This window comes from Theropithecus gelada, chromosome 3, assembly GCF_003255815.1.
Source record: "Theropithecus gelada isolate Dixy chromosome 3, Tgel_1.0, whole genome shotgun sequence".
Taxonomy (NCBI): domain Eukaryota; kingdom Metazoa; phylum Chordata; class Mammalia; order Primates; family Cercopithecidae; genus Theropithecus; species Theropithecus gelada.
This window is the reverse complement of record NC_037670.1, coordinates 86,134,210-86,149,031: the sequence shown is the minus strand read 5'-3', so window position 1 is coordinate 86,149,031 and position 14,822 is coordinate 86,134,210. Positions and strand designations below refer to the sequence as shown.

The following is a 14,822-nucleotide window of genomic DNA, read 5'->3' as shown; positions in this document are numbered from 1 at the left end:
TTTCCAATCCAGAGGATAAATTGTTGTGCATCTGAGTATCTATTAAACTTTTATAATAATATTTTAACAATATAGTGCTTATTTGTTTCTCTGTATTTTTGAATACTAAGTATATTACTGATAAATGAGGTCACATTCATCAAATGTTTTAATTTTATATATATATATACACAGTGTATACACACACACACACACAGACACACACACACACACAAAGTATTCTTTCAACCTTTGAGTGAAGCTGTGTTTTCCATATCTTGATCATGTTTTGATCCTCACTCTTCACCACCTCTTTCTTTACCATGTGGATTGCTTTTCAATATTCATGAACCTATTAAACTCAAGATAAGTAAAAGTGATCTCTATATGGTGTGTGTCTGTAACTCCAACAAATGAAATACAAATGATTGATTTATCTGAAATTTAGAACTTTACTTAAAAATTCTCATAATGCTTCACTCAGTCTCACTGATGAAGTTCAAGCTCTTAAACAATATGCACATTAGGGTTAATTTTCTTCTAATGGCTGAACTGCAAATCTGAATCCATAATATATAACTCAGTTCTATTTTAAAGTATGACCCTGGATAGTACCAGTTTATGAATGAGTAGCAAGTAGTAGGGTGCAGAAATTACATGAAATTATATAAAAAGTAGAAATCATAAGAACCAAGAGTGAGCCTTTGTACACGTTTAAGAAACATTTGAATGGATGCCCTACTCTTTGTGCAAGGCTATATTCAAAGTGGTTGTGTACTGACAGCAAAAGTGAAACAAAACAAAACATAAAACAGTAATGAAATCCTACATATATAGATTTCACCTACACACGGTTGAAAAGTGATTTTTTTTCCCATGGTCCTATAATACTTTACATAATTATCTGTAATTAAATTAGCACACAGTAAAAATAATCAGCTTACAATAAAACAAAGTATTCAAAACACTTGCTGGACTAAATGACATTCTTTTTCCATAAAAGAAAGTGTCATATGCAGCAAAGTGGCAAAAATAGAATGGAGTGAGCTGTGTTAAGTGTAAATCCTAAAGCAATGAAAGTCATTTGTATTATCCTTACTTCTCTGAATAAATTCAGATGACAGCCCTATTTCATTTCTTCATTCAGTTTGGAGGCCAGATGGCATTAGAATCATTTACTTCACCTTGTTGTGCTTAATTACTACAATCAACACACTATTTTCCAAATTAATCATAACAAAGTAATTTCATTAGTAACACAGCAGGCTGTTGAATTATTAGCATCATAACAGTTTGCAAACAATTAAACTTTATTTGAACCTTAAAAATTTGCAGAGTGGAACATTATTGTAAGATCTAATGGCAATAGAGTACAAATTCAGTACAGAGCAAATAATCAAGCAAAATGCTATATAAAATATGACTTACAATCACCTTTGAAAAAAATTAGCTCTCTGTTCACAGAAAAACAAATAAAAGCTAAGCAAACATAATGAGACCATAGCAATTAGAGTATTTTCTAACAAGCCATGTTGTTTAAATTCATATTAATGATATTATTATGATCTTGAAGAGTAAGTGATATATCGTCAAGGGTATAAAGAAAAGTTTCTCCCTGGTTTGTATACAAATGATTTCATCAAATGAATATAAAGCAGTCATGAATTGAAAGTAATGATTATTTGTCTTGTCACTCCAGTTTTAAGTCTTTTGTTTCCTTTCTTATGTCTCCCACCTATATTCAAGTTTTAAAAGAACAAAGGCTGGAGGAGTTCTGAACAGAAATAACACCTTATTTCTGTATTGTCACTGTTCATGAGACTATCTGGCTTGGAACTGTTGGTCATCAGTTGGCAAAGGACTCCCTCTCCTGGATTAACTGTAAAAGGAGGCAGAGATCTAAACTCTTTCCATCATGGGCGAGTTTGTGCCATGGGGGAGGGGTTTCAAGTGGTTTTGTCTGCAATGAAAAGCTGCTGCCATCTACTGGCCTAGGACTAAAAACTTTTCAGCCCAAAGCACAAACCCAAATCCACAAAGGCTACATTGTCATTGAAAACAACGGCTTTTGCTTTTCAGCTGCTCAAGTTTTGAAAACCAGTCCACTAAATTCGTCTTTGGTTGTCCAACTTTTGCCAAGATGATTTCAGTCTATTTCCATGACACTATGTGAGGAAAAGGTAACAACTGCACAAATGTAATTTCTGAAAACTTCAACTTCACAATGTCTATATATATAAACTAGTTTACTCACAATCCCTAAAATCAAATTCCTTTTTTTTTTTTTTTTTTTACATTTGAGATTGGATGATCATGATATTGAGGGGATAATGGTAAAACAGACCCTCTCAAACACTGCTTATAAACAGTTTTACACAAATAATGGAGATTTTAAAATATTACCAGCTCAGATGCATGGTTAGAATCTTTATAAAGCAAAGATATTGAAAAGTTTCAAAAAGATAATACTTGATAAGTAATGATTCAATATTAGCAGTTTATGTGTATTCCAAATAATTAATCAGCAATGCATTTTGACATATGTTAAGGCTATATTGGTATCTCACAGACATTTTAAACACCTCTGATTTCAAATATACATGAAAAGGTAATTATATAATTCCATAAATCTTGCTCAGGCAGCACAGAGTATAACTCAAATGTCAGGCTAAAACTACCTTTCTGCTCACCTGTTGGTACATGCTACCATTGGGATTTCTACACTCTCCTCTCCAAACTCTTCTTTTCTTTTCAGTGCTCTGAAGTATATAGAAAAATCTCAAATCTGCTGTTCTGCAATGGGACGTACATAGGACAGCAATAAGGCAAGATAAGAGAGTGCTTGGTTATGCCTTTTTACTTTGAGAATACATTGAGATTCTGGTTGTTGTTTTTTTTTTTTTTTTGAGATGGAGTCTCACTCTGTCGCCCAGGCTGGAGTACAATGGCGCGATCTTGGCTCACTGCAACCTCTGCCTCCTTTGTTCAAGCAATTCTCGTGCCTCGGCCTCCCAAGTAGCTGGAACTACAGGCGCATACTACCACACCTGGCTACTTTTTGGTAGAGACGGGGTTTCACCATGTTGGCCAGGCTGGGAGATTCTTTATACCATTTTGTTAGTGGTAGGATGGAATTTCTTATGAATTTTTTGTTTCATTAAATTTAAACAAAAGCACAGTACAAAATGTTGCCAGGCCCATCATCGCACCAGGATATTTGTATGATAAAATGCTTTGCATGAGTCATACTTCTGGTATGTACTTGTGTTGCAGGTGACAGCACACTGCCATTTGCAACTCCATCATTTTTTCTTTCTTGTGGCTGTATTTAATAGGAAGTAAATGTGTGAAAATAAATAATAACAATAAAGTTACCTACAAAGCTTGAACATTCTTTAGCATTCTTTGTTTAGCAACCACATTATTTAGCATCAACCAAAAAAACTTGCATGATACATTAAATTTAAAATGCTATGAAATTATATACTACACTCTAAAAATAATTGATTTCCAATGATTAAGAAACATTACAACTCACACCAGAAGCAGCAATAGTAGCCTACTATACTATAGTAGACGACACGGTATGTATAAAATAGTGATGAATTCTTCACACAAATCAAATGGGTAAATAAAAACTATAATTATTTCTTTGCAAAATAGCAACAGGTATAACTTTACTGGTTGCATCTAATTTACATTAATACCCTTCATTTAATTTCACATCAGAGGAATATTTTAATGAGCGACTGCATAAAATAACAGTTAAAGACAAGTAATGTTTAACAAAACAAGGAGAGGTTAGGAGCTGTCACCCATGATTTCATGATACTTCTAAATCCAAAGCATTTGCAGACAAGCAGAAGAATTTTCCTTTTCTGCAGAAGAAAGGGAAAGCTGCATTTTAATTTTTGATTCAGTTGAAACTTGATTTTTCCTGCTTAAAAAAAAATTACACTTTTAGCCAAGGAAAAATGTATTTTTACTCAACATTTTGTCAATTCAACTCTTCAGAAAGGCCATAAAAAGTGGTATTTTACTGAAAAGGAGGAAGTTTGGGAAAACAGCTGGTTACTATCAAAGGAACTTTCTCTAAATAATCTATTCATTTCCAAAGTAAATTCCAAGAAGTTTTTATTTAAAAAATTCTTATTTTAAAAATTAAATCAGATCAAATAAAACAAAAAAGATTTGGGGGCACAATCTTTGTGTTATCAGAAAACTCTAAAGACTTTTAAAAAGGCAAAGACTCATAACGAAGAGACCAAGAGAACATATGAGCTATTACAGAATATTGGATTAAAATGTACTTACCCAGGACTCTCAAATATCATACATCTCCATTATGTAGGCTTTAGGCACCAAGCCAATGGCTCCCTTCATTTCTCCTACCCACCAGCCGTATCTATTGTATTCCTAATTGAAAACAATATGCAATATTAACCTTTAGACTGGTGTAAGTACAATGTCGTTTGTATGCAACTTCTTAGAAATGTTATTTCTATTTATAAAGTTAAAAGAACTTGAGCTGCAAATGTAAACATTTTCATCTTTTTGTTTCTGGACACTTTAAAATGCTGTTAGGCAACGATTTAAATTAAGGTATAACACAAAGCCTGTTTATTACTGGGCACAGAAACAATCACTCATGATGAAAACCTAGAAAATGAAACTACCTCAGGAAGCCTTCTCTCGGGGACACCCTCTCTCCACAAAGCCTGGGGACACCTTTAGAGGCTATAGAAGGTTAAAGCCAGGATCCTTAAGCTATTATATTTGCCTTCAAGAAGCTTATCATCTAGCAAGGATAAAGTTTTTTTTACAATAAACTACTTATTTCTTAAACTTATATGACTTAAAATGATTTAGAATGTTGACAGAGGTCTGCCCCTTCTCAAGAAAATCTAATATACACACTTTAACAGATAAATTAGAGAATAAGGAAACACTAATAATACCAAAAAAATGCTTAAAAAATAATTCACAAACAGGTTCCTTTAAAGTAGTTTCCCTAAGGCATTTATTATTCCTTTATGATTGGCCATAAACTACCTTAGATAAAGGATAGGTAGAAGGAATTTAAAGGTGGTGTTAGAGTCACCCTTATAGTGGAAGATCAATAGGAAATAAAAGTATCGCAAGTTATAAAGGCAAAATATTAATCTAGCTCTAAAACAAAGTGGTTGATGAGTCACCTCTGCATTTACTTTGCAACCTGAGATAAAAAAACCTATGCCTCCTTTTCTCCCACTTTTTCCTCCTTTGACAGATACACCACTGCTTTAGGCATTGTGAATATTCCATAACCGGTCTCATATGTCTGCCAGATTGACTAATGTATTTTTATCTCAAATTTATTTATGTGCAGTGAGATACAAACAAAGTAAAATGAATTACAAGTTTCAAGAATAATATCTTCCAAAAGCAATACTCTTCTCAAGCACTGTAGTGCTCAAATTTAATTTTTCATATAAGACAAATTTTTAACATCAATCCCAAAAGTAATTTAACAGGTTATGATTTTCCAGCATCTGAGTCATAGATAAATGTGCATATGTATATTGAGTTATATGTGGGGAGGGAATGTTAATACTAGTACAGACTTAACATTTGTATTGATTAGTATGCTATTGACCATCAGAAAGGAAAATTATGCAATTCTTTAATAGAAATGTAGCATTACATTAGCGTGTATGTATTGATATGTAGTCTATCAATAGAGAGATTATAGGATAAAATCCATAGGCACTTTTTCAAACAGTGGGCAGTAACGGGATTAGGTTTATTGGAAGAACACAGTGGAGGGGGAGAGGGGAGAAAAGACCACTCCTGCAATTGTTATTCTACTGAGGGCACAGCTCTGGCTTGTGAGGCAGTAAACTCAAGATTTTAAGTTTTAAACTTTTAAAGTTCACTGATAGTGTGAACTTAGTGGACAACTAAGCAACGAGGATACTCTGACGCCCAGAACCCAATGATGGCTATAATCTATGCAGGACATATTTATCAGAAGAAAATACTAACTTACTGAAAGTCATGATTAGCAACCATTATATCTTAATAGGTACCTAATAAAACTGCCCTTTTCTAATTTTAAGGCAACAAATACAATTAGAGCCTAATGCTTAAAAAACACACCGTACTTAACAGTTTCACAGACTACTGTAAGATTTCAAACTGGATAATTGACAGGGTAGGTCTGAGTGTTAAAGCTCTCACTCAATGCTAACGTAAGATTTTTAAACTGATTATTTGGAATGAGAAAATGAACTAGCCCCCTGCTCCCCAATGACAGACACAGAAAACATTCAATGAGAGGACATGTTATTGGCTTAAACTTGCTTCCAGAGAATGGCCCTCAATCTGGGGGTCAATGCTTCGATTCAAATTACAAGCCAGAAAGTTATTACTTTATAATATTCTACTTTGGTCATAGTCTGTGCTATCAATTAAAGGCATGTTATCATTTTCAAAAAGCTGCTCACACCCAAATTTAAGAAATTAGTTCCCAAGAAATCACATCAACAAGGGCAGACTTCACAGTCGAGAGAATTCTGTGCTACGGTAGAATAGTAAGATTTATTAACTACAAAGCATAGTGGTAAACAGCAGGGAGGAGCTTAATCAACTATGAACAAATCCCTTAAAAGTAACACTCTAGGGAGAAAAAAAGGTTTAGACTAAAATAATCTTAAATGCTTCACTTAATTTAAAATAACTGAAAAACATAGGAAATATACACTTCATAAAAATACTCTAAAATATCAGATTTAAATCAGAAAAGGTAAAACTAAAAACCAGAATATTTATTACCTTATATTTGTAAAGAATTGCAAATTATATTCCTGTTTGGATTAATGCATTATGATCAAATATAGTGAGGTAAAAATACAGGAGGCAAATTTATGGATTTACACTGCAGCCATTAGAGTATGTTGACAAGACTGCAAATACAGGAGCTTTTTACTTTTATCATTATCATTCTCTGTATGAGCCTCCTGAGCAACATGAATCCCAATTAAACCATTTGCTGCCTATAAGTTGGAATGAAAATGCTTCTTGGAGTACAGTATTCTAAACTTTGGCCTGAACATTCAATATCATAGAAGGTTTCCTTCTGAAAAAGAAAATCTGCCTGTCTTTGCCTTTTCTCTTTTCCACCCCCAAACAAATGTGATTATGAATGATATATTACTTACAGTGGAACATAATGCAACTGATACAATGTTGTTTTCCAGTCCACAAACTAATTATAGTATTGTTCTATAAAGTCACAGGTGCATCATTTAAAAAACAAAAAGGAAAACTCTCAAACTTTATCTTCTTAGCAAACAAAAAATAAAAAGACAAACCATGCCAGGCTGTTGTCTAAATCTTTGAAAGGTTAGGAAGCATCACGTAATCTTTATGGAACACAAGGTCTCAGGTACAAGGAGGTCTGCCATCTGGTATCCTTCACTTATTCAGCTCTTAACATCAACTGAAATGCTAACATAGGCAAGTGACTGTACTTCAGGAGGACTGATAAAATAATGAAGAGTCCTTTAATCTACAGGAAACCATTCTAGTCAATTTATAAGAAATATTGCATCCCTTTGTAGGACGTGTAATTATTTTCTATTAATCATGTGCTATAAAGCTACATTATGCGGTTATTCTGTTATCACTAGAAAGAGGCCTGCAGTCAGCTTCTGACAATGTTAGGTAATTACTAACACAAAGCTGCTTTCTCCTCCCGCAGTAATGCTATCAAGATCCAGAGGTGTAGTGATGCTTATTGTATAAAAATAGTACTCAAAAGAAATTCAGTATCTGCAAAATGGATGGCTTCAAGGCAAAATGTAGTGTGGCAATCAAAGAAGCAAACAAAAGCCAAACTTGCCCAGTAATCTGAGAAAATAATCGTAAGGCGGTAGTGAATGCTTGTGATCTAACTCCCATGTTTTCAATTTTCATACCACTATAATCATTTTGTTTGTTTTATTTTGTAGTTGAAATTTTAGGCCCCAATTAATATTTATTGAGCAGTAAGAGTGACTGGGTAAGAAGGCAGGAAAAAGGACTAGTTATGACAAAGTGAAACAGAGACTTTATCCAACATAATAGTAGTATTTACTCATTAACTAAATCTTCTTTCTCTGCTGGAATATTATTTTACACTTAAATAAGGCCCAATATTTACTGAAATCTTTTTCCACCATGACTGTCATTTATCGAGTATGTTAATCCACTTTCTGCCAATGATATGGTAAAAGAATGCTGACTTAACAGCAACCTAAAACATTAATAAGATTCAATAATGTGTTAACCCTTTCAGAAATTAGTTACCGATGTATTTGAAAGCAACAGGTGTTTGCAATGTTAAAAAAATTTTGTGTCCTTTTTCCAAACATGTATCTGTGCTTCAAAACACACCAGCCTTTTGTGAAAATGAAAGTAATTTTATTCACAAAATATAAAATACAGCAAGTTTAAGAACCAATAGACTTGACTGTTGTTTTCTAAGTATTCTTCATTGTGATATCTTTATTCATAAACACTGTAGTACTATGAAGACTAGATACCTATTTAAAGTGTATAAATACTTTCATCAAGGCTACCTCTTTAGTCTCTTTTTTATTAACTCTTATTAGAAACTTCGTAAGAATCTTCTCATTTCTCATACATCCATCGTTTCAAAAGGTTATCTTTAAAATGCACAACAGGAACTGCACAACCTCGGTGTTTTACTATTACTATCTACACATTAACTACCTGAATCTTAGATTCCTAACTTGTTAAATGAGGAAACTGACACAATCTTTAAGGACCTCCATGATGTTTGAGCACCACCATTCAGGAACCTGACTGAAGACACTAAGTTCCCTAGTGGTGTACTGTTTTTCCTCCTTGCATTGTCTACTCCATTTTTAAAGCAAGAGAGACAAAGACAAGGAAGCTGACAGTAAGAATTTAATTCTCATAACAAATTTTAGTTTATATCCCTGAGTCATGATATATTTAATTCCATTTTCTAAACAAAGTCGACAGTTACAATACCATAGAGTAAAAACTGACATTCAGACTGATGATTCGCAGATAATGTTAGGCAAAGAAGACCATGTCATGCTCAGTAGAGAGTGACTTTGGTATACAGTGTACAGTATTTTACCCACCGATACATGACTCTATTAACTGTTCTCAGGTTCATCCATTCCACTTTATTCTCACTGGCACCACTAATTCAGGCCTTCATCACCTTGCCCTGGATTACTGCATTATCACTGCTACCTCTCTGTTCTTTCCAGGAACTCTTTTCATCAGTTTACCCTGCTGCTCAAGAACTTACACTAACTCTCCACCGCATTAACTATAGACTTTAGCTTGTTTCCACCCTGCTAGCAACCTTTTCCTGTCACTGTTCTAGCCAGCACAGTATAACCTTCTGCACTACACTCATTCTACCTCTGTATGTAGTGCTCGCTTCCCAGAGACATCTCCTCTCCCTCAGCCAAATCCTGTCCAATGACTAAGACCTGACTCACATTACTCAGTTGTCATGAAATTTTCTCTGAATTAGCTAATCCATATTTATATCTCTCATTTCAAGCCAAGCATTTATTCCTCAGTAGATTTTACGTACATTAGTTTTATTCCTTCAACTAAAATAAAGTACAAACTCATTAAGATCAGGGGAAGGACGTGCACTTAACTGTATGCCTCCCACTGCAGGCCATGTAAAAGATGTTCCACAAATACGTACCGGATGATGAAATAGACTAAGTCTTCATTTTGGATGATGCACTAGTTGACTATCCTAAATATTTTCTTTAAAAATGTAATTTCCAATAGTAATATATTTTCTTTTGTGTATATTAGACATAGTTAAAGAATTGTAGTAGTGACTAAACAAGCATTTGTTCTGAAGCATTTACGTGTAGCTGAGTGGGCGATCTGAAGGAGCATGCTGTTCCCACCTGTGGCAGGCTGTTGCCACCATGTTTTCAAATGCACTACATGGGATGTGCCTTGTCTAAAAAGCTTAAATCCCATGTGCAGAAAGAAGGTATTTGTCCACATTGGAACAGGGACTAACTAATTCCAGTTCTTGGAAAAAATGAATTCAGTTTAATTTACTTGTAAGCACTGAAAGAAGTTAAGACAGAATTCTGCAAAGGCAAAAAATAGTATGACGGGTAGAATGGAAAATCTCCTGGTTTTTTTTAGCTCCTCCTTCTTATCTTCTCAGAAGATACAGAGTCTCATCCTAGCTCTGTTGCTATCTAGCTTTGTGACCTTGGGCGATCCTAAAGTTTCTTCAGGGATGACATTTTTGTTTATATTCTTCATTGAGACCCTACAACAGTGTAGTTATGTACTTAATATAAATCAATAAGCCTAATTATTATATATTTGGACCTTCACAGAATTACCTTTATAAAATCTTTTATTATATTTACTATGAAAAGTTTTTGTTGGAGCCAATACCTGCTACTTATGCACTTATTTATACAAAGTTGTTGAGGTCAGATATTCAGGGCAGATTCATGTGAGAACATTTAAGCAGCCAGTGCTGGGAAAAGCCAAGATCCTTCCTTTACGATTAAAAGAAATTATTAGCTCCCATCTCTCCCTTTTTTGGTTTGGCTGCCAAGAAGTTCAGGGCCAAGGTGGAAGTACAACCGCAGAAACACCATTGTCTTTTGAGGTTTCTATAGGAGTGGTCCATTTTTCCTTTGGGCTTTTATTTCTTTTTCCCCTATTATGTTGAGCCTCGATTTATTTATCTATAAAGTGAAGGGTTAGCACTAAGGTCCCCCTCACTCTATGATCCTATCATTCTAAGTTCTTTTAAGAAGTCAAGATTATTTCCTGTTGTTAACTGTATTTTGGTAAACGCATAGTAAACATCCACCTGCCATACTGTTAACATACTGGGATACAAAAATACTTAAGACACAGTGTCTACCTCAAGAAGTTCAAAGTTTAGACAGAAAGCCAGAGAAACAGGTAATCATCATATTGAATGTTAGGTAAGAGAGGGAAAAAATGTGTAAAAAGAGAAGCAACTAATCCTATAGCAGGATCTGAGAGGCTTTACATAGAAAGTGACAGCTGGGCTGAGACTCCAGAAGGAATAATGAAAGGAGCAATACATGGAAGGCATGAAGGCCTGCAGAGATAAAAGAATGTGCTGTGTTCAGGGAAGAGTAAGTAGTTGAGTGTGGTTAACACAAAAGGTACAGGAGAAGATAAGGGAAAAGTGGTGTAAGTTGCTATAGAAAAACTAGCTTGGAAACATCAGGTTGATTTGGTTTCTCCAGGGTTTCTCTGGCTGTCTACCATTCTCCAAGGTAAGGAAAGAGAAGTTATTCTGGCCAGGCGTGCTGGCTCATGTCTGTAATCCCCACACTTTGGGAGGCCAAGGCAGGAGGATCGCCTAAAGTCAGGAGTTCGAGACCAGCCTGGCCAACATCGTGAAACCCCATCTCTACTAAAAACACAAAAAATTAGCCGGGCATGGTGGCAGGAGCCTGTAATCCCAGCTACTTGGGAGGCTGAGGCAGAAGAATCGCTTGAACCTAGGAGGCAGAGGTTGGAGTGAGCCAAGATTGCATCACTGCACTCCAGCCTAGGTGACAGAGCAAGACTCTGTCTCCAAAAAAAAAAAAAAAAAAAAAAAAAAAAAAGAAGTGATCCTGAATCAATGATGATGTCTATTGGCTCTATGCTCCCCTTTCATCAACACAGCCATCCACCCTTTCCGTAGCATAGCTGTTCTTCTGGGTTTTATACGTAATAGACACAGAAAATATGCATTCATATTTGTTAAATGAATAAACTCCATTCATACATAAAGTTCCAGTTCAAGTTCCATTTCCTATGAATCTTTCCTTACTTACTTACTCCAGTACTTACTGACTTCCCTTTTTTCTGGGATTCTCCAGGACTACAACACTGATACCCTACATTGTGTTTTATTGCTATTATCTATTTTATGCATTGGTTTTCTCTTCGACTTAATTGTAGTCTCCTTGAATAACAGTTTGTGGCTTTTCTGGATCCTGTTCAAATAGTACTTTGCATGAGTGTTCACCAAATATTTGATTAGAAAATGAAATAATTTTGACCATCTATACAAGATTTAATTATGTAAAAGATACTGTCAATAACATGGTTCGCTGTTTAGAACTGGGATGTGATAATTACAATTAACCTCTGATATAGAAAAGAAGTTAAAGTCCTAATCAAGTCCCACTTAAGTGTAGCAAAGTAGAAAGAGAAAAGGCTTTAGGGTCAGAACTGTATTGATACCTGGAGAAGGCACTTAATAGCTGCGTATCCTCAGATAATTTCCATAATAACCTTACTGGGCATCAGTTTCCTCATCTGTAAAATTATAACATCATCTATTTCACAGGGTTATTATATTAATTATATGTGTGAAAGCATATTAAGTACCTAGAACAGGACATTGTAAATACTCAATAAACACTTTTTCCTTCCCTCTTCCCATCCCTGCCCACTAATTGGTATAGCAAAGTATTATGGCAATAACAAAAAAACAGAGTACTTTGGGATGCAATATAAGGCAGTCTGATTTTTATGAGCAAGTCTCCACCCTGTTCTTCCAAAAATAATCTTATCTTCCAAAAAGAACAAGTATTTGAGGAATATAACATTTTATTTATTACAATTTTAACTGGTTGTTCTTTTTTTTTTTTTTTTGAGATGGAGTCATGCTCTGTCACCCAGGCTGGAGTGCAATGGTGCGATCTCAGCTCACTGCAACCTCTACTTCCCGGGTTTAAGTGATTCTCCTGCCTCAGCTTCCCAAGTAGCTGGGACTACAGGTGCACACCATCATGCCCAGCTAATTTTTCTATTTTTAGTGGAGACAGGGTTTCACCATGTTGGCCAGGTTGGTCTTGAGCTCTGGACTTCAAGTGATCCTCCTGCCTCGGCCTCCCAAAGTGCTGGGATTACAGGAGTGAGCCAAAACACGTGGTATGCTGGTTGTTCCTTGATAGCTGAATACTCAATGATGAACATCTGTCACTTATCTATAATTTACTAAACATCGACTCAAACTTTTCTTAATCAGTAGTCTAGTGTCTGTGCTGAATGATTTCCCTGGAATATCTAGCTCCATGTTCTAAAGGGATGAGGAAGAAGACATCTCAAACGAGTGAAAGTATGCTATACACACTGAGGGAGTTCCTGATTTTCAAGGCTGAAATCATGAATTGTTCAACTGAGAATTTTAAAAAAAATATATCAACATAGTGCTTTTCTTTCAGGTTTTGTTTTGCTGCTGCCAAACTCTTGGTTATTCATGCTGAAGTAAATCACATAGGCCTTGCAGGTGGGCTCCTTTCCAAAGCAGCCCTCTCCACTGCCACCTCTGCTCACCTTGCCTCTCTGACACTGCCTTCTGGCTTTTCCTGTACCTCTCAGGCCATTGCAAGGGCTGAAGCTGCCAGCCTGCCTCCTATAAGTACCTTTTGCTTTCATCTGCCAACATTTTTCTGGAATGTTTCCTCCAATTTATGTAAGAGAAAGTACGGAAGTACTTAAGCATGTCGTTCACAAATAGATAACAAGAGGAGTCCTATGAGTAGAACTAGAACATTTTCTGACATGGTGTTGTGTCCATAAACTGCTTTTCACTACTAGGAGGAGACGGGTACTAAATAGGAGGTTGGCCTGGTTAATGTTTCCACTGTGCCCTAGACCATACATCCATACTGACAGCATACAAACTAAATGTCATCAGACCAAACAAATGCAAGCACGAATACAAACACTACTTCTTATCAAAAGGCTATAAAATATAACATTTTGGAGCTAGCTTACTGTCAACAATGCATGTCCCATATTCAGATGTCCTAGTTACTCTGCAGCAGTTGGCCATGCTATTTGTGGCATACTGGGTCATATGGTTACAAATGAAAAACTAAGACAGCTAAAAAGTAACTTATTTCCCTCTGCCAGTAGAGCGCAACAAGACTTTCATTTATTAGCATAGGTTTGAAGCCAAAAAAAGCCACAGTAACTTAATCTTTACATTCTTACAATGAGAAGCAAATGGTCAATGACAGTCACAATTCACCAATCACTGGAAAAAGTCAACCAAACAGATATAAAGGGAGGTACAGCTTGAAACTCCAACCAATATACACCAAAAAGTACCCTTTTATTGCACATTGGTGACCACAGTCTTCACCTACATTTCCTGTGTTTGACTTAATAAAAAGTTTCTCAAAGGCTGCAAAGCTAGTCGCATATGCCCTAGACTAGATAAAATATTCTAGAATTCTTAATTCTCATTTTTCTTTTAATAATATAGTGTGCCTCTTTTCTGAAGTGTAGCTTGCCTGTTATTAAATCTCTAAAAATAATTCATTGCTTTAAAAGTAAGTATAAGAATGTGGTTAGCAATTTATTGATGAGTACAGATTGAAAGATAAACTAACAGAGGATAGAAATCCAGAACAGCAAGACAGAATAACATAACCAAAAAGGCATTTGGGACCTCGGAATATACCTATTGCTATATAATCTGGATCCTGCTATTAAATTGATAAAATTTCACAAACATGCTTCTAGGAAAATACTATTAGCTATAATACTATGTTCCTGTTTTATTTAGTGGTAGTAAAAATGAAATGAAAACTAATAAAAATAGTTAGCATTATTTTAAACAACCCAATTTCTTAAGGAAATACAGGTTTTCTATCTCAAATATGATCTCCCCCATCAAATGAATCTGAAACCAATTGTTAATTCATTAACAATGCAACTGTCATTAAAATCACAAATTCTGCTTTCATCAGTCTTTATAAATTTGCTCCATTTTTTAA

General features: G+C 35.1%; 1 protein-coding gene across 3 annotated transcripts in view; it reads right to left on the bottom strand.

Moving 5' to 3' along the window:
• Positions 1–1,267: 1,267 nt before the first annotated feature.
• SKAP2 (src kinase associated phosphoprotein 2) overlaps positions 1,268–14,822 on the bottom strand; it is a 335,197-nt gene continuing 321,642 nt past the window's right edge. For all 3 annotated transcript variants that reach the window (XM_025379327.1, XM_025379326.1, XM_025379328.1), the window contains 2 exons: positions 4,294–4,395; positions 1,268–3,857 (listed from right to left, as the gene is read on the bottom strand). In XM_025379327.1, coding sequence (XP_025235112.1) covers positions 4,303–4,395 — 93 coding nt within the window. In that variant the 3' untranslated portion in view covers positions 1,268–3,857; positions 4,294–4,302. The remainder of the gene's footprint in view (positions 3,858–4,293; positions 4,396–14,822) is intronic.